Source organism: Leptodactylus fuscus, chromosome 6 (genome assembly GCF_031893055.1).
Source record: "Leptodactylus fuscus isolate aLepFus1 chromosome 6, aLepFus1.hap2, whole genome shotgun sequence".
NCBI classification, from domain to species: domain Eukaryota; kingdom Metazoa; phylum Chordata; class Amphibia; order Anura; family Leptodactylidae; genus Leptodactylus; species Leptodactylus fuscus.
This window is the reverse complement of record NC_134270.1, coordinates 24,964,234-24,986,230: the sequence shown is the minus strand read 5'-3', so window position 1 is coordinate 24,986,230 and position 21,997 is coordinate 24,964,234. Positions and strand designations below refer to the sequence as shown.

General features: G+C 43.7%; 2 protein-coding genes and 1 non-coding gene across 3 annotated transcripts in view; 1 reads left to right on the top strand and 2 right to left on the bottom strand.

Moving 5' to 3' along the window:
* C1QTNF12 (C1q and TNF related 12) overlaps positions 1 to 9,972 on the bottom strand; it is a 49,405-nt gene extending 39,433 nt beyond the window's left edge. Inside the window, exon 1 of the mRNA XM_075278447.1 lies at positions 9,762 to 9,972. Coding sequence (XP_075134548.1) covers positions 9,762 to 9,926 — 165 coding nt within the window. The 5' untranslated portion in view covers positions 9,927 to 9,972. The remainder of the gene's footprint in view (positions 1 to 9,761) is intronic.
* INTS11 (integrator complex subunit 11) overlaps positions 1 to 21,997 on the bottom strand; it is a 527,013-nt gene that overhangs the window by 79,490 nt on the left and 425,526 nt on the right. The window lies entirely within an intron of this gene.
* On the top strand, positions 5,488 to 5,596 carry LOC142211039 (U6 spliceosomal RNA). Its single transcript, XR_012717137.1, has one exon. It is a non-coding gene; the product is annotated as a U6 spliceosomal RNA (small nuclear RNA).

The following is a 21,997-nucleotide window of genomic DNA, read 5'->3' as shown; positions in this document are numbered from 1 at the left end:
GTAATACCTCACAGAACCTGTGGACAGGTGTGGCACTGTTTCTTAAAAAAAAAACAGCCAAGTTTTGCAAAACTTCTTTACAGTGACTAGGGCTACAGACTATAAACAATCCGTATGTAGTCTGATCCTTTAGTTTTGTCTTACCCCCTTACTTTCTGCTAACCTGCTCAGGAGGACTGCAGCTGCAGGGGTATATGTAGTCAGAGTAAGTTGATGTTTGGAGCCGTATTTTTTTCATCTTGTCACAGTACGTGTAAGGGAAGGAATGGGTGATGGAAACAGACTAAGGCTGGATTCACATCTGAGCTGGAGTCTTCATTGAAGACTCCATCACAACCGAAAATTGGTGGAGAGAAAAGTGCACGGAAGAGTTTTTTGTCCGCCGTTTTCAGTTAAATTGGCGGACCCCAATATAGTCAAAGGTCCGTCTTGCTGTCCTTGGGGTCCCCTGACAGACCTAAATGGTGGAGACCATGGCGCTAGTGTCAGGCACTGACAGCAGGGGAGGAGAGAAAGAATGAGCCCAAATTCCCAGGGAACGCCCACTAAACTCTGAATTTGCAGCTACACAATCAGCTACTGTATGTCAGAGGAAGGGGCTCTTGAAAATAAAAGAAGCCAACAAGACTTGAAGCCCATGTATATTTTGACTTCTTCAAGCCTCCTTCCCAAACCCTATTTTGGCAATAAGGATCACAAGATATTTTTGGTTTTGCAGTATCACATTGAGAGCCAGCATATTTTTTTTTTTTTTGTCCACAATCCAAGTATGATGTCTTGTTTTTTTGCTGGATGATTTGTGTTTTTCATCAGCACCATTTTGGAATACATAAAATTTAATGAATAACTTTCTTTTTGAGGGAGGAACTGAAAAATTGTCAATTCTATCATGTCATACTATGCTGTTATGGGGTGTAAGCAGTGGCGTAACTAGAAATGGTGGGGCCCCGTGGCGAACTTTTGACATGACCTCGACCGAACCCCTCCTACGCATTCCTGCGCGCTCTTTTATGCCCCATAGTGGCCCCTGCACATAGTATTATGCCCCATAGTGGCCCCTGCACACAGTATTATGTCCCATAGTGACCCCTGCACACAGTATTATCCCCCATAGTGTCCCCTGCACACAGTATTATGTCCCATAGTGGCCCCTGCACACAGTATTATCCCCCATAGTGACCCCTGCACACAGTATTATCCCCCATAGTGGCCCCCCGCACATAGTATTATGCCCCATAGTGGCCCCTGCACACAGTATTATCCCCCATAGTGGCCCCTGCACACAGTATTATCCCCCATAGTGGTCTCTGCACACAGTATTATGTCCCATAGTCGCCCCTGCACACAGTATTATCCCCCATAGTGGCCCCTGCACACAGTATTATGTCCCATAGTGGCCCCTGCACACAGTATTATCCCCCATAGTGACCCGTGCACACAGTATTATCCCCCATAGTGGCCCCTGCACACAGTATTATGTCCCATAGTGGCCCCTGCACACAGTATTATCCCCCATAGTGGCCCCTGCACACAGTATTATCCCCCATAGTGGCGCCTGCACACAGTATTATCCTCCATAGTGGTCTCTGCACACAGTATTATCCCCCATAGTGGCCCCTGCACACAGTATTATCCTCCATAGTGCCTCCTGCACACAGTATTATGTCCCACTGTGGACACCCATAAACAATTATTATATTCTGGGGTCTGTTTCTTACTTCTCTGGGGCCACCAATCATTATACTCAGGGGTCCAAAAAGACCCCCGAGTATAATGATAGCAGCAGTAGCGGCTGTCCCCGGGCCCCCTAATGTCCCGGGCCCTGTGGCAGCTGCCGCTGCTGCTACACTGGGTGTAAGCCTTTTAAGTGCCAAGCTTATATTGAACTAATGACATAAACTGAGATCCATTGACAAAAAATTCTGTGACTCTTTCCACTAAGGACTTTGTCATGTTTTGGGTAGCTACCACCATGACTTAGAATGGTATCTTCACTGTGGCTTACAGAATCACACAGGTTTCTGGCTCAGATGTTGCTCCCATGGTGGTTGATGGCCCCGCCTTCAACTCCCCAATACTGCATTAAATCGGTCCCTAAGCACCTCCCCCAAACTTATTCAACTGCTACCATTGTCTTATAGATTACAGTAATAAACATAATACCTTTTTTATGTATGTCCCTTTTGTAGTTTTGCAGAAAAACAGCTTTTAGGTTTTATGCTAATGAGACATTTGGTGCACTGGGGGCGGGCCTTCAGTCCTGGGAGCACTTCTGGAAGAATGGGTGATGTCATAACAGTGGGAAGATCAACTCTCACTGCACGAGGTGGTGCAAGCAGGAAACAGAAGGGGTCTGAATGGTAAGAGGGGTCCTTCAGGGAGGTGAAGGCCCGCCCCTAGTGCACCAACTGCCTCATTTCCATAAGACTTCACAGTTGTTTTTTCTCTAAACTTACAAAAGCAACATACATAACAAAGGTATGATGTATATCCCTGTACTCTGTACATGGTGCTGACCTTTGGATATGCTTGGAGGAGGTGGTATCATGGCTAACATAGCGTACAAATGGTGAGACCCCTGGGGCTCGGCTTGCATCTTAGTTCATACATCAGAATTCTTCTATGTAGGATTTTTGTGTCCAGTAGTTTTATGTTATTGTATTTAGTAAGTATAAAATTAAAGTAGACCTTTCATTTCCTTGGGCACAAGCGGTTTTATATACCGTTAGAAAGCCAACGTCGGCTGTCCCATTATGTGCCCCTGGTGAAGAACTATCGGTGCCAGTACTGCAGCTCTTCAGTGTCAGAAGGGCGTTTCAGACAGTCTGTGAGGAAGCGTCATTTGCGTCATGGCTGGGTGGTAAGGAATACCCCTCCTAACAGTACTGTCCATAGCGCTGTACTGTCAGAGGGGGCGTTCCTTACCACCAGCCTTGACGCTAGCCCCTCCCAGTACCAATCTATGGACGATTACTGTCAGGAGGGGGTGATGGCAATATCTGTAAAGTGTTGCAGAATATCTTAGTGCTGTATAAGAAAAATAAAATAAGGAGGAGCTGTCCTATTCCTCCCCCTCCCCTCTCCATACACTTCTATTGTACTGATTTGATCAGTGGCAGAAGGAGAAAAATAATTTAAAAACCAGGCAATTTTCCTTAATAAAGTATATTACATAGTCTGTTTTCTTCATCTGTACTATGGATTTACGTAAAAAAAACCATAAGTTTAGTTACACTTTAGCATATATTATTATTAGCATATGTGTATTAGTGGTTGGTATGTGCAGGATATTAGTGTTACGTTGTGCATGTATTGTATTATGTAAGGTTTGTATATCATAGTTGCAGACGTGGCTTACACATGACTATAGTACATTATAGTTGTCTGCATAGTATTACATTAATGTATGTGTATTACACACATGATAGCTTATTGTATAGTATATGTATGTATACAACTACCAAGTATAAAGTGGGGTACAGTACATACATGACATATGAATATTGGGGCACATTTACTATTGTCTAATTCTAGAACATTGTGAACTGGACAGAGGTGTCACTGCCAAACTGATCAAGGCGACCCTTGCCAGAAGATAACCTCCATGCACCTGCAGACACTTTGCACCACCTACAGTCCTATGAAAAAGTTTGGGCACCCCTATTAATCTTAATCATTTTTAGTTCTAAATATTTTGGTATTTGCAGCAGCCATTTCAGTTTGATATATCTAATAACTGATGGACACAGTAATATTTCAGGATTGAAATGAGGTTTATTGTACTAACAGAAAATGCGCAATATGCATTAAACCAAAATTTGACCGGTGCAAAAGTATGGGCACCTCAACAGAAAAGTGACATTAATATTTAGTAGATCCTCCTTTTGCAAAGATAACAGCCTCTAGTCGCTTCCTGTAGCTTTTAATCAGTTCCTGGATCCTGGATAAAGGTATTTTGGACAAACAATTCAAGTTCAGTTAAGTTAGATGGTCGCCGAGCATGGACAGCCCGCTTCAAATCATCCCACAGATGTTCAATGATATTCAGGTCTGGGGACTGGGATGGCCATTCCAGAACATTGTAATTGTTCCCCTGCATGAATGCCTGAGGATTTGGAGCGGTGTTTTGGATCATTGTCTAGCTGAAATATCCATCCCCGGCGTAACTTCAACTTCGTCACTGATTCTTGAACATTATTCTCAAGAATCTGCTGATACTGAGTGGAATCCATGCGACCCTCAACTTTAACAAGATTCCCGATGCCGGCATTGGCCACACAGCCCCAAAGCATGATGGAACCTCCACCAAATTTTACAGTGGGTAGCATGTGTTTTTCTTGGAATGCTGTTTCTTTTTGGACGCCATGCATAACGCCTTTTTTTATAACCAAACAACTCAATTTTTGTTTCCAAAACGAAGCTGCCTTGTCCAAATGTGCTTTTTCATACCTCAGGCAACTCTATTTGTGGCGCACGTGCAGAAACGGCTTCTTTCTCATCACTCTCCCATACAGCTTCTATTTGTGCAAAGTGCGCTGTATAGTTGACCGATGCTCAGTGACACCATCTGCAGCAAGATGATGCTGCAGCTCTTTGGAGGTGGTCTGTGGATTGTCCTTGACTCTTCTCACCATTCTTCTTCTCTGCCTTTCTGATATTTTTCTTGGCCTGCCACTTCTGGGCTTAACAAGAACTGTCCCTGTGGTCTTCCATTTCCTTACTATGTTCCTCACAGTGGAAACTGACAGGTTAAATCTCTGAGACAACGTTTTGTATCCTTCCCCTGAACAACTATGTTGAACAATCTTTGTTTTCAGATCATTTGAGAGCGGGCTGTCCATGTTCGGCGACCATCTAACTTAACTGAACTTGAATTGTTTTGTAGAAAGAAATGGTCCAAAATACCTTCATCCAGGATCCAGGAACTGATTAAAAGCTACAGGAAGCGACTAGAGGCTGTTATCTTTGCAAAAGGAGGATGTACTAAATATTAATGTCACTTTTCTGTTGAGGTGCCCATATTTTTGCACCGGTCAAATTTTGGTTTAATGCATATTGCGCATTTTCTGTTAGTACAATAAACCTCATTTCAATCCTGAAATATTACTGTGTCCATCAGTTATTAGATATATCAAACTGAAATGGCTGTTGCAAACACCAAAATATTTAGAACTAAAAATGATTAAGATTAATAGGGGTGCCCAAACTTTTTCATAGGACTGTATCTGTTGGCTTACTTTGTGTCAAATGTGCTTTTTCTTGGCCCTCTCTAGACTTTTTTGCCACTATTACAGCACAGTAGTCTGCACCAGTACTTGGATTATGGCTCTTTCCCACCTTATGGCACTTGTTTTTGGTACTTGGTACTTCATTTTCCATCTACCCTCTCAATGTAGCTGGTTGTCCTTTTGACGCCACATAAAACTACGCTGATGTGTCCTTTTAGTACCACCTCGGTTTGCTTGGTACCCCAAAAAAGTACTAGTTGTGCTTGCTTTGGCAGGACATATACTAAAAACTGGCACAATACAGAGAAGATGAACATGGTCCCTGAGCAAGGATGACACACAAAGTCTTAGTTATTGAGCACTATATCCATGAAAGACTGAAGAGTGATCAGAGTTGTGCAGTCCCCCAAGGACCACACAATGGAAAAGTGTCCATAGTGTCCCATGGCTGCCCCGTCTACACCTGCCGCCCCCAAGTCATTGTACAGACTTAATATTCATGCCATTTATTATTACTCATTACTTCTCATTATTCATACCCCTTCCCTCTCTCTAGTAACCCTTCATTGGCCTCTACAGTCCATACAATGACTACCTATACCTATACTCCTGTATATATTCTTCCCTTATAGGTGTGCCTATGGCTTCTGTCTCATGTAACCGCCTCCTAGTTATTTCTGTCTATATACATTTCCATCTTGTGCTCATCTCTCCCCAGACCCATCTTCTGTCTCCTGCGTACATTTTATTCACCACTTCAGGCTGGCAACCCCAAGTCTCTGGTCCGAATGCAACCGCCATGCCTGTCCAATATTTCCACTACATTCCTGCGCCTCCCACAACGTAAACACCTCTCTCTTCCTGAAATACATCTCTTTCATTCCAGACGCTCACTCTCATTATCTCAACAACTTTACACTACATTGCTCATCTCTCCCTCCTCACAGCCAAGACTTTCTCCAGAAACCCTTCTCCGCCTGACAGTGTCTCCCATTCATCCTGAAGTTATAGCTGAAATAGATCAAGGCATTTCACTTAGATTTCTTCTTCTTACATGGCTGTGACCCTGCACAGAAGACCTTGTGTCCACACAACTATGTCCCACACAAGGATCAGGTGCCAACACCCGGGTGCCTTCTGATATAGGGGCTAAAATGGTCAATAAGTGTCAACATGTATAAAAGGAAAGTAACATAGGTTTCTTAGTTCACACAAACGAACATATCTACAGATTACAGTCAATTTATTACAAGTCTTGTAAGACCCGGCCATCATCTGTGACATTCACTGAAGTGTCCTTATAAGAGGTGACAACATCTCTAATAATAGCACAATATACTCGCAACAGCAAAGGTGATACAATATATTCATTCCATTCTAGAAACCTTGTCCCAAAGTGTATCCTTATCTATTACAGGTAGATGGATAGATAGATAGATAGATAGATAGATAGATAGATAGATAGATAGATAGATAGATAGATAGATAGATAGATAGATGATAGATGGATGGATGGATGGATGGATGGATGGATGGATGGATAGATAGATAGATAGTTAGATAGAAGATGATAGATAGATAGATAGATAGATAGATGGATAGATAGATAGATAGATAGATAGATAGATAGATAGATAGATAGGAGATAGATAGATATTATATAGAGATAGATAGATAGATAGATAGATAGATAGATAGATAGATAGATAGATAGATAGGAGATAGATAGAGAGATATGAGATAGATAGATAGATGATAGATAGAATAGATAGATAGATAGATAGATAGATAGATAGATAGATAGGAGATAGATAGATATTATATAGAGATAGATAGATAGATAGATAGATAGATAGATAGATAGATAGATAGATAGATAGATAGATGGATGGATGGATGGATGGATGGATGGATGGATGGATGGATGGATGGATGGATAGATAGATAGATAGATAGATAGATAGATAGATAGATAGGAGATAGATAGAGAGATATGAGATAGATAGATAGATAGATGATAGATAGAATAGATAGATAGATAGATAGATAGATAGATAGAAAGTTAGATAGATAGAAGATCATAGATAGATAGATAGATAGATAGATAGTAGATAGATAGATAGATAGGAGATAGATAGGAGATAGATAGATATTATATAGAGATAGATAGATAGATAGATAGATAGATAGATAGATAGGAGATAGATAGGGATGGATGGATAGATAGATTAATATGATACTTCTTTAAAAAGACATTTTCCATCCATACAAGTTGCTGGAAGACCGGTTTGTTTTTTTGTAGATAGATAGATATGGATATACAATAGATAGAGAGATAGAGATATATAATAGATAGAGATATATACTAGATAGATAGATAGATAGATAGATAGATAGATAGAATACATAATAAGTTCTGTAATAAAGGACATTGATGTGTATTCACCTTTTGGTTTGTAATGCAGATATGGGGCATCTTACCAAATTCTAGTTATACGGGACAATGGGCGTAACTGGATACATCATACTAGAAAATTCCCTTAAAAATCTATAGAAAAATTCAGTAGGTAGAAGAAAACTTCAATGGAGATTGTGAAGTCACGTCTGGGTTTTCACCCACCAATCTCTTTCTGACATTCTAGGATCTATCTAATCTTATCTGTGACCCTCCTCATTGCTTGAGGTCCTGTAGGTACCAGAGACGCCTCGAGCAGATCAGTGAATCACATGGACACATTGCATTTGTACAGATGATGTGAGTTGACTTGGAGGTGTCTGTGCATGGCTCACATACCTTGTCATGTTCATGTACCTCCTCACTGTTGGACCCTGCACAGAAGACCTTGTGTCCACACAACTATGTCCCACACAAGGATCAGGTGCCAACACCCGGGTGCCTTCTGATATAGGGGCTAAAATGGTCAATAAGTGTCAACATGTATAAAAGGAAAGTAACATAGGTTTCTTAGTTCACACAAACGAACATATCTACAGATTACAGTCAATTTATTACAAGTCTTGTAAGACCCGGCCATCATCTGTGACATTCACTGAAGTGTCCTTATAAGAGGTGACAACATCTCTAATAATAGCACAATATACTCGCAACAGCAAAGGTGATACAATATATTCATTCCATTCTAGAAACCTTGTCCCAAAGTGTATCCTTATCTATTACAGGTAGATGGATAGATAGATAGATAGATAGATAGATAGATAGATAGATAGATAGATAGATAGATGATGGATGGATGGATGGATGGATGGATGGATGGATGGATGGATGGATGGATAGATAGATAGATAGTTAGATAGAAGATGATAGATAGATAGATAGATAGATGGATAGATAGATAGATAGATAGATAGATAGATAGATAGATAGATAGATAGATAGGAGATAGATAGATATTATATAGAGATAGATAGATAGATAGATAGATAGATAGATAGATAGATAGATAGATAGGAGATAGATAGAGAGATATGAGATAGATAGATAGATGATAGATAGAATAGATAGATAGATAGATAGATAGATAGATAGGAGATAGATAGATATTATATAGAGATAGATAGATAGATAGATAGATAGATAGATAGATGGATGGATGGATGGATGGATGGATGGATGGATGGATGGATGGATGGATGGATAGATAGATAGATAGATAGATAGATAGATAGATAGATAGGAGATAGATAGAGAGATATGAGATAGATAGATAGATAGATGATAGATAGAATAGATAGATAGATAGATAGATAGATAGAAAGTTAGATAGATAGAAGATCATAGATAGATAGATAGATAGATAGATAGATAGATAGATAGATAGTAGATAGATAGATAGATAGGAGATAGATAGGAGATAGATAGATATTATATAGAGATAGATAGATAGATAGATAGATAGATAGATAGATAGGAGATAGATAGGGATGGATGGATAGATAGATTAATATGATACTTCTTTAAAAAGACATTTTCCATCCATACAAGTTGCTGGAAGACCGGTTTGTTTTTTTGTAGATAGATAGATATGGATATACAATAGATAGAGAGATAGAGATATATAATAGATAGAGATATATACTAGATAGATAGATAGATAGATAGATAGATAGATAGATAGATAGAATACATAATAAGTTCTGTAATAAAGGACATTGATGTGTATTCACCTTTTGGTTTGTAATGCAGATATGGGGCATCTTACCAAATTCTAGTTATACGGGACAATGGGCGTAACTGGATACATCATACTAGAAAATTCCCTTAAAAATCTATAGAAAAATTCAGTAGGTAGAAGAAAACTTCAATGGAGATTGTGAAGTCACGTCTGGGTTTTCACCCACCAATCTCTTTCTGACATTCTAGGATCTATCTAATCTTATCTGTGACCCTCCTCATTGCTTGAGGTCCTGTAGGTACCAGAGACGCCTCGAGCAGATCAGTGAATCACATGGACACATTGCATTTGTACAGATGATGTGAGTTGACTTGGAGGTGTCTGTGCATGGCTCACATACCTTGTCATGTTCATGTACCTCCTCACTGTTGGACAGTGTAACATTATAAGGATCAGTGAACTGATGCGGATCTTTTCCCCTTTTACGTTCTTTTTTAGCTGCCGGGACAATTGCAAGTTGCTGGCACAGTACCGTGGCCACCAGGAGCCATACCCAACACCTCATTATGCTTGGTGAATATATCCTTCAAAGTTTACAAAGTTGAACTGTGGAAAGCTCCAAGTACCTTCAAGAAGATGCTGAGAGGAGTAAAACAAGTGGAAAGTGATCCTTGTGTGTAGATAAGCACTTGCCAAGACAAAAGGGGTCAAGATAAAGCATCAATCTACTTAACTCCACCAGGTCTCTTTACACATGACAAGCGAGAGGGAGGGTGAAAGCAAATGTTCTCCCATCAATTTCTTCCAAAGTCCAAACAGTATAATTAAAACTCACTCAACGATGAAGCCTGTGACATTAAAGGGATCAGGAAGACATCTCAGCCCACATCTGCCAGCATAGAGCCCCATCAGCTTAGACCTTCCTCCGTAATGATGATCAATGAGTGGACCCATTAGGTGGACAATAGGAAACGCAAACTCTGCTGACCACTAGTCATCCTCAGCCGTGACCGTAGCCTGATGTCTTCTGCACACCTCCGAGTCACCTTCAATTCAGGGTCTTCAAAAATTACTCCAACTTCCGATGACTTCCGACAAAAAAGTTGTGCGATATCTCTTCGTAGAGTGTAACGTATAGTGGTCAATATCTTGACCTTGACGAGGTTCACAAAAAATAGGTTCAAAAATCTGCACAAAAAATAGTGGGAAAAAAAAGTCCTGCAGAGAAATCCTTCTTCTTCGTCTTCTTCTTCTCCTTCTTCTTCTTCACTGGTTGCTCAGATGATGGGTTATTCCTTCTGCCCGTGTCCCAGTCTTCTCTCGCTCTGTCTCTCCCCAGCTGCAGATTGGCAGTTGTTCTCCGGGCTGCTCATTTCACCAAATATATCCTTCTTTCCTGTAGCTGCTACTTGAAGGAGAGGGAGGGATCTCGCCCTGCTCATCTGTCAATCCCAGTTTTTTTTAACAGCCCTATTAAACCAGAGCTGATAAGCCGTCCTGCCTTCTCCTCCGAGATGCTAATCACATTTTAATGACCCATAAAAAACTTTTTTTTTTTTTAACCCCCAGGGGAAAAAGACTGTTTATGGAAATGACAAAAATGCAATACCGGGAAACAAAAGAAGGTTGTGTATTAACCCTTAAAATACCTGCAAGCGAAAAGGTGAGCAAGCGTCATCTCTAATATGGTAGCGCTTTAGGGGAAATGACCACTTGGTGCCGAGTTCTTTTAAAAACTAATTCTGAGGGTCTTAAGACTACGAATGAGTTCAAGTTCAAAGGAACTTTCTATCAAATCGGAATTGTTACAAAGTTGCCCTGTATTGTGAATAGATGACAACTTCTTTAATCCATGTCCAGTGAGTGGCCCGTACAAGGGTGTGACCATAAGCCCAAGGGCCCACGTTGTAGAAATGCAGAATTTTTGGCTACTGCAGAAACACAGCAGAATAAAGTGTGTTTTAGGATAAGGCAACAAAAGCTGCGGAAAAAACCCAGTGGAAATACATTGTATGGTTTTCTTTGCAGACTTTCTGACCTTATTATACCTACAGTATATGGAAAACGCCAGCATTTCCACGGTATAATTGACATGCTGCGGATTTTTTTTTCTGCAATGTGTGCATGGGATTAGCCAGGATCGCAGCCATTTTGCAGGTAATGTATGATAAGATAACATAAGATAAGATAACATAAGTAATCCTTTAATAGTCCCACAGTGGGGAAATTTCAGTGTGTTACAGCAGCCTAGTAATACAGATACAGGATAATACACAGTAATATATTACAGACGTAGACACACATAAGCTGAGAAGAGAAGATATACTAGGAGTCCATAGCAGCTAAGGAACAGAAGAAGAAAGAAGGAAGACTGATGTAGATTATACAGCCTGGTCGCGGTTGGAAGGAAGGACTTGCGATAGCTCCTTCTCACACTTGGGGTGAAGCAGACGGTCGCTTACAGTGCTGCCAAGTCCCATTAAGGTCTAATACATGGGGTGGGATTTGTTCTCCCGCATGGAGGTCACCACGGACAGTATCCTTCTGTCACCCACCACCTGCACTGGGTCCAAGGGGCTCCCCAGGACAGAGCTGGGCCTTCTGATCAGCCTGTCAAGTCTATTTCTGTCCCTGGTTGATATACTGCTCCCCCAACAGGCTACACCGAAAAAAATGGCTGATGCCACCAGAGAGTTGAAAAAGGCCCTAAGAAGTGTCCCCTGGACTCCGAAGGCCCTCAGCCTCCTGAGCAGGTAGAGTCTGCTGTGGCCCTTTCTGTGCAGCGCCTCCAGGTGATCAGACCAGTCTAGTTTATTTTTGAGGAGCACAACGTTTTCGCAAAGTGGGGCTTCAGCCTTAAAGAGGAGCTTTCTTTTACTGTGACAACAGCAATATATAATAATATATATTATATTCCACTAGAAAGAAAGCTGACAGCGCACCAAATTCTGCTCACTGTCAGCTTGCCGGTATGCACACCAATGCTCCACCCTCCACTGTCAGAAGGGAGCGTCATCGTTGAGTGAGGTGAATGCGCCCCCTGACAATATTCTTCCATAGTCTCATACTGTCATGGGGTGCATTCCTCCTCGCCAACAATGATGCTGATCTGTAAGGCCTGCCCTTTTGACAGTGGAGGTATAGCCGATATCTCTGGCACCAGGGTATATACTGGCAAAGCTGACAGTTACATTTCTAGTTATATATAAGACCACGGATTGTCGGAGGACATGAAGGGTCCCCTTTAAGTGCCTTTAATACTACACAAGTAAATGTCCCTCCTTAGAAATAACCACAATCCTTCCATTTCCTCAAAGTCCAAGAAAAGGCGTCTCACTGACTGGCATTCTTATGGAAGAATTCCGGCTTCAATAAAATTCGTATTTTTGTCTGGATTACATAGGAATAAAATACCTTGAGAGCAGACTAATATTATTGAGCGCCGTATCCTCCTATACTATATGATAAGGAGCGAGTTCCTTTCCGAGCACCGAGCCGTCCTATAGGGTGCGGGGTTACCTATATAGGGCCAATCCTTGTAAGACATCAGCTTGTCTAGAATCCTCCTAGGAGAGAAGAAACAGAAATCTTGGAGCCAGGAAGTTCAGCGCTGTAGTCAAGGTGTACTGTATATAATGGAGGTGTGTGTGAGAATTATGTGGATGGCGTTAGACAGGAGACAATGGATTTTTGGCAATATGACAGAGAAAACACAAGGCTGTATCATTAATTAGATTATGGATAAATAACGCCTTTGTCTGCGCTGGAGTCACGAGTAAATGTGCAAGTACCAAGTCGTCTATGAACAGCTGGAGACTGAAAAACACCTTGTGTAAGGGAACAATCCCACCGGAGAGCACGCCCCAAACAAGGCATCAAGGAAGTCATAGGACGCTGTGCTCACATTGGCGCTCGTAACCGCCCGTTGCGAATCTGAACAGACTGGTCAAAAAATAGTCACAAAAGGATTGCGGAATCAGTCTTTTTGAGGATTAGTCAATGGATGTCCATTAGAGATGAGCGAACAGTAAAATGTTCGAGGTTCGATATTGGTTTCGAGTAGCCCCTCAATATTCGACTACTCAAATCGAATATCGAACCCTATTATAGTCTATGGGGGGAAAATGCTCGTTTCAGGGGTAGGCAACATTCGATCAAATTATACTTACTAAGTCCACGAGTGAGGGTCGGGCTGGATCCTCCGAGCAGTCTTCTCTGTGCAGCGTCCTGCGGCATCTTCCGGCTCTGAATTCACTCTGCCAGGCATCGGGCCTGGGCAGAGCCGACTGCGCATGCCCGCACTACAAGCTGCCCGATGCCTGGCAGAGTGAATGAAGAGCCGGAAGACGCCGCGGGGAAGCTGCACGGAGAAGACTTCTAAAGGTAGGAGAAGAACCAGCATTGATTGGCCGACTGTATAGTATTCGGCCAATCAATGCTGGTTCTGCATCGAACTTTTACATTCGAACAGCGAGTGGTACTCGATCGAGTACGAGTATTTCGAATACTGTAATATTCGATCGAATGCCTACTCGATCGAGTACTACTTGCTCATCTCTAGTGTCCATCAAAAATCTGTCCATTTGTGTCTGTTTTTTTTGGGGGGGTTGTCTTCATTCTGAGCATGTGCAGATAAGAATGGATTGTAATATGGACACAAATGGATTCTTATTCATTGCTAATCCATTTCTATCTGCACACCGTAGACCTCAATGTCTGCTGTGTATCCTTATTTTTTGCATGTTGTAAGTTCCAAAGAGCAGATATATGGCGGAAATAAGCTCTTATGACCTTTAGACGAATCACAGAAACTGATTCCATGCGGAGACAACAATGCTGATGTGAACTGAGCCTTACACTTTTCCGATGCTACCCAACACCCCAACAAACCGCAAGATTGGTCCAAGAAGGTATAATGGAGATGGGCAGATACTGGCGCTGTAGTTTGGTCTCCAGGTTTGTTTTTCTCTGTGTAGCCAGGAATAAAAAGTTGCACTTACATCAGACATCTTAAAGTCTGTGCAGAGCTGTATGGTCACCTGGTCACCCAGCTGCATACGGGTTACACAGGCTCTTCTTGTTTCCTCGGTCCTTGTCTATCGGTCTTGAGTAGAGATGAGCGAACAGTGTTCTATCGAACACATGTTCGATCGGATATCAGGGTGTTCGCTATGTTCGAATCGATTCGAACACCGCGTGGTAAAGTGCGCCAAAATTCGATTCCCCTCCCACCTTCCCTGGCGCCTTTTTTGCACCAATAACAGCGCAGGGGAGGTGGGACAGGAACTACGACACCGGGGGCATTGAAAAAAATTGGAAAAAGTCATTGGCTGCCGAAATCAGGTGACCTCCATTTTAGACGAATAGTGGATTTCAAATCCGGGTCATATGAGAATGTGAACTTTGTGACTATGAGACAGGGATAGCTGTACAGGCAGGGATAGCTAGGGATAACCTTTATTTAGGGGGGAATGTTATTAAAAATAACTTTTTGGGGCTCTATCGGGTGTGTAATTGTGATTTTTGTGAGATAAACTTTTTCCCATAGGGATGCATTGGCCAGCGCTGATTGGCCGAATTCCGTACTCTGGCCAATCAGTGCTGGCCAATGCATTCTATTAGCTTGATGAAGCAGAGTGTGCACAAGGGTTCAAGCGCACCCTCGGCTCTGATGTAGCAGAGCCGAGGCTGCACAAGGGTTCAAGCGCACCCTCGGCTCTGATGTAGGAGAGCCGAGGGTGCACTTGAACCCTTGTGCACCCTCAGCTCTGCTACATCAGAGCCGAGGGTGCGCTTGAACCCTTGTGCACACTCTGCTTCATCAAGCTAATAGAATGCATTGGCCAGCGCTTATTGGCCAATGTATTCTATTAGCCTGATGAAGTAGAGCTGAATGTGTGTGCTAAGCACACACATTCAGCTCTACTTCATCGGGCTAATAGAATGCATTGGCCAGCGCTGATTGGCCAGAGTACGGAACTCGACCAATCAGCGCTGGCTCTGCTGGAGGAGGCGGAGTCTAAGATCGCTCCACACCAGTCTCCATTCAGGTCCGACCTTAGACTCCGCCTCCTCCGGCAGAGCCAGCGCTGATTGGCCGAAGGCTGGCCAATGCATTCCTATGCGAATGCAGAGACTTAGCAGTGCTGAGTCAGTTTTGCTCAACTACACATCTGATGCACACTCGGCACTGCTACATCAGATGTAGCAATCTGATGTAGCAGAGCCGAGGGTGCACTAGAACCCCTGTGCAAACTCAGTTCACGCTAATAGAATGCATTGGCCAGCGCTGATTGGCCAATGCATTCTATTAGCCCGATGAAGTAGAGCTGAATGTGTGTGCTAAGCACACACATTCAGCACTGCTTCATCACGCCAATACAATGCATTAGCCAGTGCTGATTGGCCAGAGTACGGAATTCGGCCAATCAGCGCTGGCCAATGCATTCTATTAGCCCGATGAAGTAGAGCTGAATGTGTGTGCTAAGCACACACATTCAGCACTGCTTCATCACGCCAATACAATGCATTAGCCAGTGCTGATTGGCCGAATTCCGTACTCTGACCAATCAGCGCTGGCTCTGCTGGAGGAGGCGGAGTCTAAGGTCGGACCTGAATGGAGACTGGTGTGGAGCGATCTTAGACTCCGCCTCCTCCAGCAGAGCCAGCGCTGATTGGCCGAATTCCGTACTCTGGCCAATCAGCGCTGGCCAATGCATTCTATTAGCCCGATGAAGTAGAGCTGAATGTGTGTGCTAAGCACACACATTCAGCACTGCTTCATCACGCCAATACAATGCATTAGCCAGTGCTGATTGGCCAGAGTACGGAATTCGGCCAATCAGCGCTGGCTCTGCTGGAGGAGGCGGAGTCTAAGGTCGGACCTGAATGGAGACTGGTGTGGAGCGATCTTAGACTCCGCCTCCTCCAGCAGAGCCAGCGCTGATTGGCCGAATTCCGTACTCTGGCCAATCAGCACTGGCTAATGCATTGTATTGGCGTGATGAAGCAGTGCTGAATGTGTGTGCTTAGCACACACATTCAGCTCTACTTCATCGGGCTAATAGAATGCATTGGCCAGCGCTGATTGGCCGAATTCCGTACTCTGGCCAATCAGCACTGGCTAATGCATTGTATTGGCGTGATGAAGCAGTGCTGAATGTGTGTGCTTAGCACACACATTCAGCTCTGCTTCATCGGGCTAATAGAATGCATTGGCCAGCGCTGATTGGCCGAATTCCGTACTCTGGCCAATCAGCACTGGCTAATGCATTGTATTGGCGTGATGAAGCAGTGCTGAATGTGTGTGCTTAGCATACACATTCAGCTCTACTTCATCGGGCTAATAGAATGCATTGGCCAGCGCTGATTGGCCAGAGTACGGAATTCGGCCAATCAGCGCTGGTTCTGCTGGAGGAGGCGGAGTCTAAGATCGCTCCACACCAGTCTCCATTCAAGTCCGACCTTAGACTCCGCCTCCTCCAGCAGAGCCAGCGCTGATTGGCCGAATTCCGTACTCTGGCCAATCAGCACTGGCTAATGCATTGTATTGGCGTGATGAAGCAGTGCTGAATGTGTATGCTTAGCACACACATTCAGCTCTACTTCATCGGGCTAATAGAATGCAATGGCCAGCGCTGATTGGCCGAATTCCGTACTCTGGCCAATCAGCACTGGCTAATGCATTGTATTGGCGTGATGAAGCAGTGCTGAATGTGTGTGCTTAGCACACACATTCAGCTCTACTTCATCGGGCTAATAGAATGCATTGGCCAGCGCTGATTGGCCGAATTCCGTACTCTGGCCAATCAGCACTGGCTAATGCATTGTATTGGCGTGATGAAGCAGTGCTGAATGTGTGTGCTTAGCACACACATTCAGCTCTACTTCATCGGGCTAATAGAATGCATTGGCCAGCGCTGATTGGCCGAATTCCGTACTCTGGCCAATCAGCATTGGCTAATGCATTGTATTGGCGTGATGAAGCAGTGCTGAATGAGTGTGCTTAGCACACACATTCAGCTCTACTTCATCGGGCTAATAGAATGCATTGGCCAATCAGCGCTGGCCAATGCATTCTATTAGCGTGAACTGAGTTTGCACAGGGGTTCTAGTGCACCCTCGGCTCTGCTACATCAGATTGCTACATCTGATGTAGCAGTGCCGAGTGTGCATCAGATGTGTAGTTGAGCAAAACTGACTCAGCACTGCTAAGTCTCTGCATTCGCATAGGAATGCATTGGCCAGCCTTCGGCCAATCAGCGCTGGCTCTGCCGGAGGAGGCGGAGTCTAAGGTCGGACCTGAATGGAGACTGGTGTGGAGCGATCTTAGACTCCGCCTCCTCCAGCAGAGCCAGCGCTGATTGGTCGAGTTCCGTACTCTGGCCAATCAGCACTGGCCAATGCATTTCTATGGGGAAAAGTTAGCTTGCGAAAATCGCAAACTGACAGGGATTTCCATGAAATAAAGTGACTTTTATGCCCCCAGACATGCTTCCCCTGCTGTCCCAGTGTCATTCCAGGGTGTTGGTATCATTTCCTGGGGTGTCATAGTGGACTTGGTGACCCTCCAGACACGAATTTGGGTTTCCCCCTTAACGAGTTTATGTTCCCCATAGACTATAATGGGGTTCGAAACCCATTCGAACACTCGAACAGTGAGCGGCTGTTCGAATCGAATTTCGAACCTCGAACATTTTAGTGTTCGCTCATCTCTAGTCTTGAGTATATGGTAAGTCATTGGTGTCTGTGGTTTCACAAACTGTGGTTAGTTGCAGAAGGTTGTCCAAGGATTTATATTGCTGACCTATGCTTAGGATGGGTCACTAATGAGACTGAGGGGGTCGGACACTTGGCTTGGCGCCCCCAAGTAGTGTATGGGGTCAGGAGCAGATGCCTCTGTCTGCTTCCTTCTCAGTACAGAGCAACGCGGTGGCTCAGTGGTTAGCTCTGCAACCTTGCAGCGCTGGAGTCCTGGGTTTGAATCCCGCCAGGAACAACATCTGCAAGGAGTTTGTATGTTCTCCCCGTATTTGCGTGGATTTCCTCCCATTCTACAAAGACATACTGATAGGGAAAAAAATGTACATTGTGACTCCTATATGGGGCTCAACATCTACATAAAAAAGAATAGCATTTGCCGTTCTCTATAGTGTCCGGTATCGATGGGTAGATCTGGAACCTATGATGGTCTTACTCAATATCACTCTATGGACCATTAAAGGGGTATTTCCCATCTTAACAACTTGCTATCTTTCCGATTTATAGATACAGTAGGGAGAGTTATGTGGGGGAAACATCCCCCATGTTGGTTGAAAGTCGGACATAGGAACATGGTTTGACTTCATGAGACAACTCGTTACTGACCAAAAGTGACATCTGATGCCAGTGTATAATGTGAGTGACAGCCGCGATCTCTCAGGGGCAGCCCGACCTAGTAAAACATTCCCACTTACATAGGAAACAGTTTTTCTTTTCTAGTAGTTGCACAAACAAACCACCAGATGCAAAGCCCATAATGTATTGAATGTTCTCTATGTTATAAGATGAGTCAAGGAAAACAATAAAGTGATGTGTCACGAGGAATCCAAAGACAATTCTGCGGTATCTTATAATAACTCTTCCCGACCACAAGCATTAAAGTGTCACTTCTACTCTCATAATGAAATGATTTACACAACAATTGAGAGTCATTTCGATATAAAGGACAATCAGGCTGTAAGAATCCTCCTTACACGCACATGATACATTCTGTTCTCTCTGTTTGGCTGCTTACATCACAGAGGATTTCCCAAGAAACGATACAACCACACGAGTACATCAGATGTTATGCCAGCAGCCAAACATTCACAAATATGTTTCATTGCCTTAAAGGGATTGTCCAGAACATTTTCTAATTTCCGTAAAAATGAAATACTGTGGCCAGCTGAAGCAAATTTGCAGGATATTGTTCATAGCAGAATGTTCTGTTTGCGAAGCTGTCACGTGAACCCTGGCAAGGCTGCCTGTGATGTCACATGTCCCCGCGCTGTGCACCACACTCTCCTGGTGGGTCATCAGCTCCGTCCTTTAGTTTGGACTGGCCTAGATCTGCATTGATATGGCTACCTGCCCAAATTGGTCCGATAATATGCCAGGAGAGCGAGACGCAGGATGTGAGAGGTATACGTGACGCCACATGAAGCACTGCCCGTGATCAAGTCATGGCATTGGGAATGGGGCAAATGGGACCATTTTTATAATGACAATTAGGGTTGAGCGATTGGGATCGGAAAAGATCGGATTCCGATCGGCGATCGAGTAAATTTCACGATCGTGATCGGAATTCTGATCGTTTTAGGCAGGATCGAGGTTGGAGGTTCTTTCCCACAATGCTTTGTGGGAAAAGTGAACAATGTTAAGAATGAATGGATGCCGCCGGCACACAGCCTGTGCCGGCGTCCGTCGCTTAACCCCCTGCGCGCCGGCTGCGTCCATTCATTCCTAAAGGCATAGCAGGGAGGAAACAGAAGAGTAGATGGTATCTACTCTTCTGTTTCATCCCTGCTATGCCATAGGAATGAATGGACGCAGCCGGCGCGCAGGGGGTTAAGCGCCGGAAGCCGGCACAGGCTGTGTGCCGGCGGCATCCATTCATTCCTATACTCATCAGCTCTGTAGCAAAGCTGAGTATACAATAAAGAGTCGATAGACAAGTCCACATACCGCTGCCGCTCCCCGTCTGTTCTCTTCTTGCCTCTTCTCGGTCCGTGCACGCCCCTAGCTCCCAGGTTACTGTTACAGACCTAGGAAGAAGGCGGGGCTTGTGGCTTAGGAGAGTGTGGGCGGGTACTGTATCCACCCACACTCTCCTAAGCCACAATAAGCCCCGCCTACTCCCAGATTAAGTAACACTAGCCTGGGAGGTGGGGGCGCATACAGTGCTCTGAAGACATGCGCAGTAGAAAGAAGAGGAGCGAGAACAGCGCGGATCGGTAGCGGCAGCTGGTAAGTAGACAATAGGGGGGACTTAGGTAGCCGGGGGATTTTTTTTATCACTACACAGCATGGATTCTAACAATTAAAGCTTTCACTTGTTAGATTCCATGCTGTATAGTGAATAGGATCGTTTTTAGAATCAGATCTCCGATTAGTAAAAAATTCCCATTGACTTGCTTTGGGATCGGAATTGGGATCGAGATCGGGTTCGAATGAAAAATAATCGGATTTCAAAATCGATCCTGAAAAGTCAAGATCGGCTCAACCCTAATGACAATATATTACAAATTTACATTGGCGGCCAAGAGTATTTCACTGGTACAGAAATTAGGAAATACCTGCACTTAAAGACATAAAAGGTTTCTACATTTTGTTGTTATGGTGTCAATTTATTTAATGTGACAATAGCAAATTTATTCATATTGATTGTCAATTTGAATTAGTTTCGTAGCTATTGATAGTGGTTCCTACCAGTCAATGCCTGGTTTTCCAAAAACCTTATGGTTCACACTAATATGAGGCAACACCCCCGATGGGTCTCTCTTCCTTATGTAGGCGATATATTAATTTAGCTTTAATCCCAGATCAATCCATTATGTTAATCGAAAAAAACAGGCATTGATCTATGAAGAGCTCCCTTCCAAAAAGGTGGCGCTAGAGTAAGTTTTCCCTTCTCCAACAAGAAGAACTTATATAGAACTTGTATAGTCTTAACTGATAGTAAAAGAAATATTACTAATAGAGATGAGCGAACACTGTTCGGAACAGCCGTTCCGAACAGCACGCTCCCATAGAAATGAATGGAAGCGGCCGGCACGCGGAGGTTAAGCGGCCGGCCGCCGGCAAAGTCTGCGTGCCAGGTGCTTCCATTCATTTCTATGGGTGCATGCTGTTCGGATCGGCTGATCTGAACAGTGTTCGCTCATCTCTAATTACTAACAATCTTTAGACACTGCTCTAGGTTTCTTAAAAAAGGCTATTCAGGTGCTGCCTCCAGTTCTTCCAAAGACCCCCTCTCATTTTTAGTAAAAATGGGTAAATACTATATGCTAATGAGGCTCACCGAGCACCCTGGGCGTTCCTCAGGGCCTCGAGCACCCCCGTGTCATACCTCTATAACGCCCCTGTTGCTTGCACTCCAAAAGATGTCCTCCTCCACATGTCCTGTAATGCCTATATCTTCTGTAGTATCGCTCGCGGTTGAAAGCCGGTGCATGTACAGTAACACTCCATTCTAAGCAGTACTGCACATGCCCAAGCGCCATTTTGTTGTAGACCATGCAGTTCTCTACAACAAAAGGCTATTCAGGCATAAGCTTAGCTCAAAATGCATCTTCTGAATAATAGAATCCCTGCATAGTGTTGCTCAGGCGGTCTTTGTGGTGGCAAGTGTGGTTAGCCCTGTTGCTTTGAAGCAATGGAGTCCTGGGTTCAAATCCAGCCAAGGAATTTTTTTTGTTCTCATTGTGTTCGTGTGGATTTCCTCCAGTTTCCTCCGACACTCCAAAGACGTACTGATAGGGAACGTAGATTGTGAGCCCTCTATGGGACAGTGACTGACAATGTCTGTAAAGTGCTGTGGAATATGTTGGTGCTAAGTAAACAAAAACAGATTCAGTTTAGAGGGTCCACAAGTGCCCCATGTCAAATGAGTGGTGG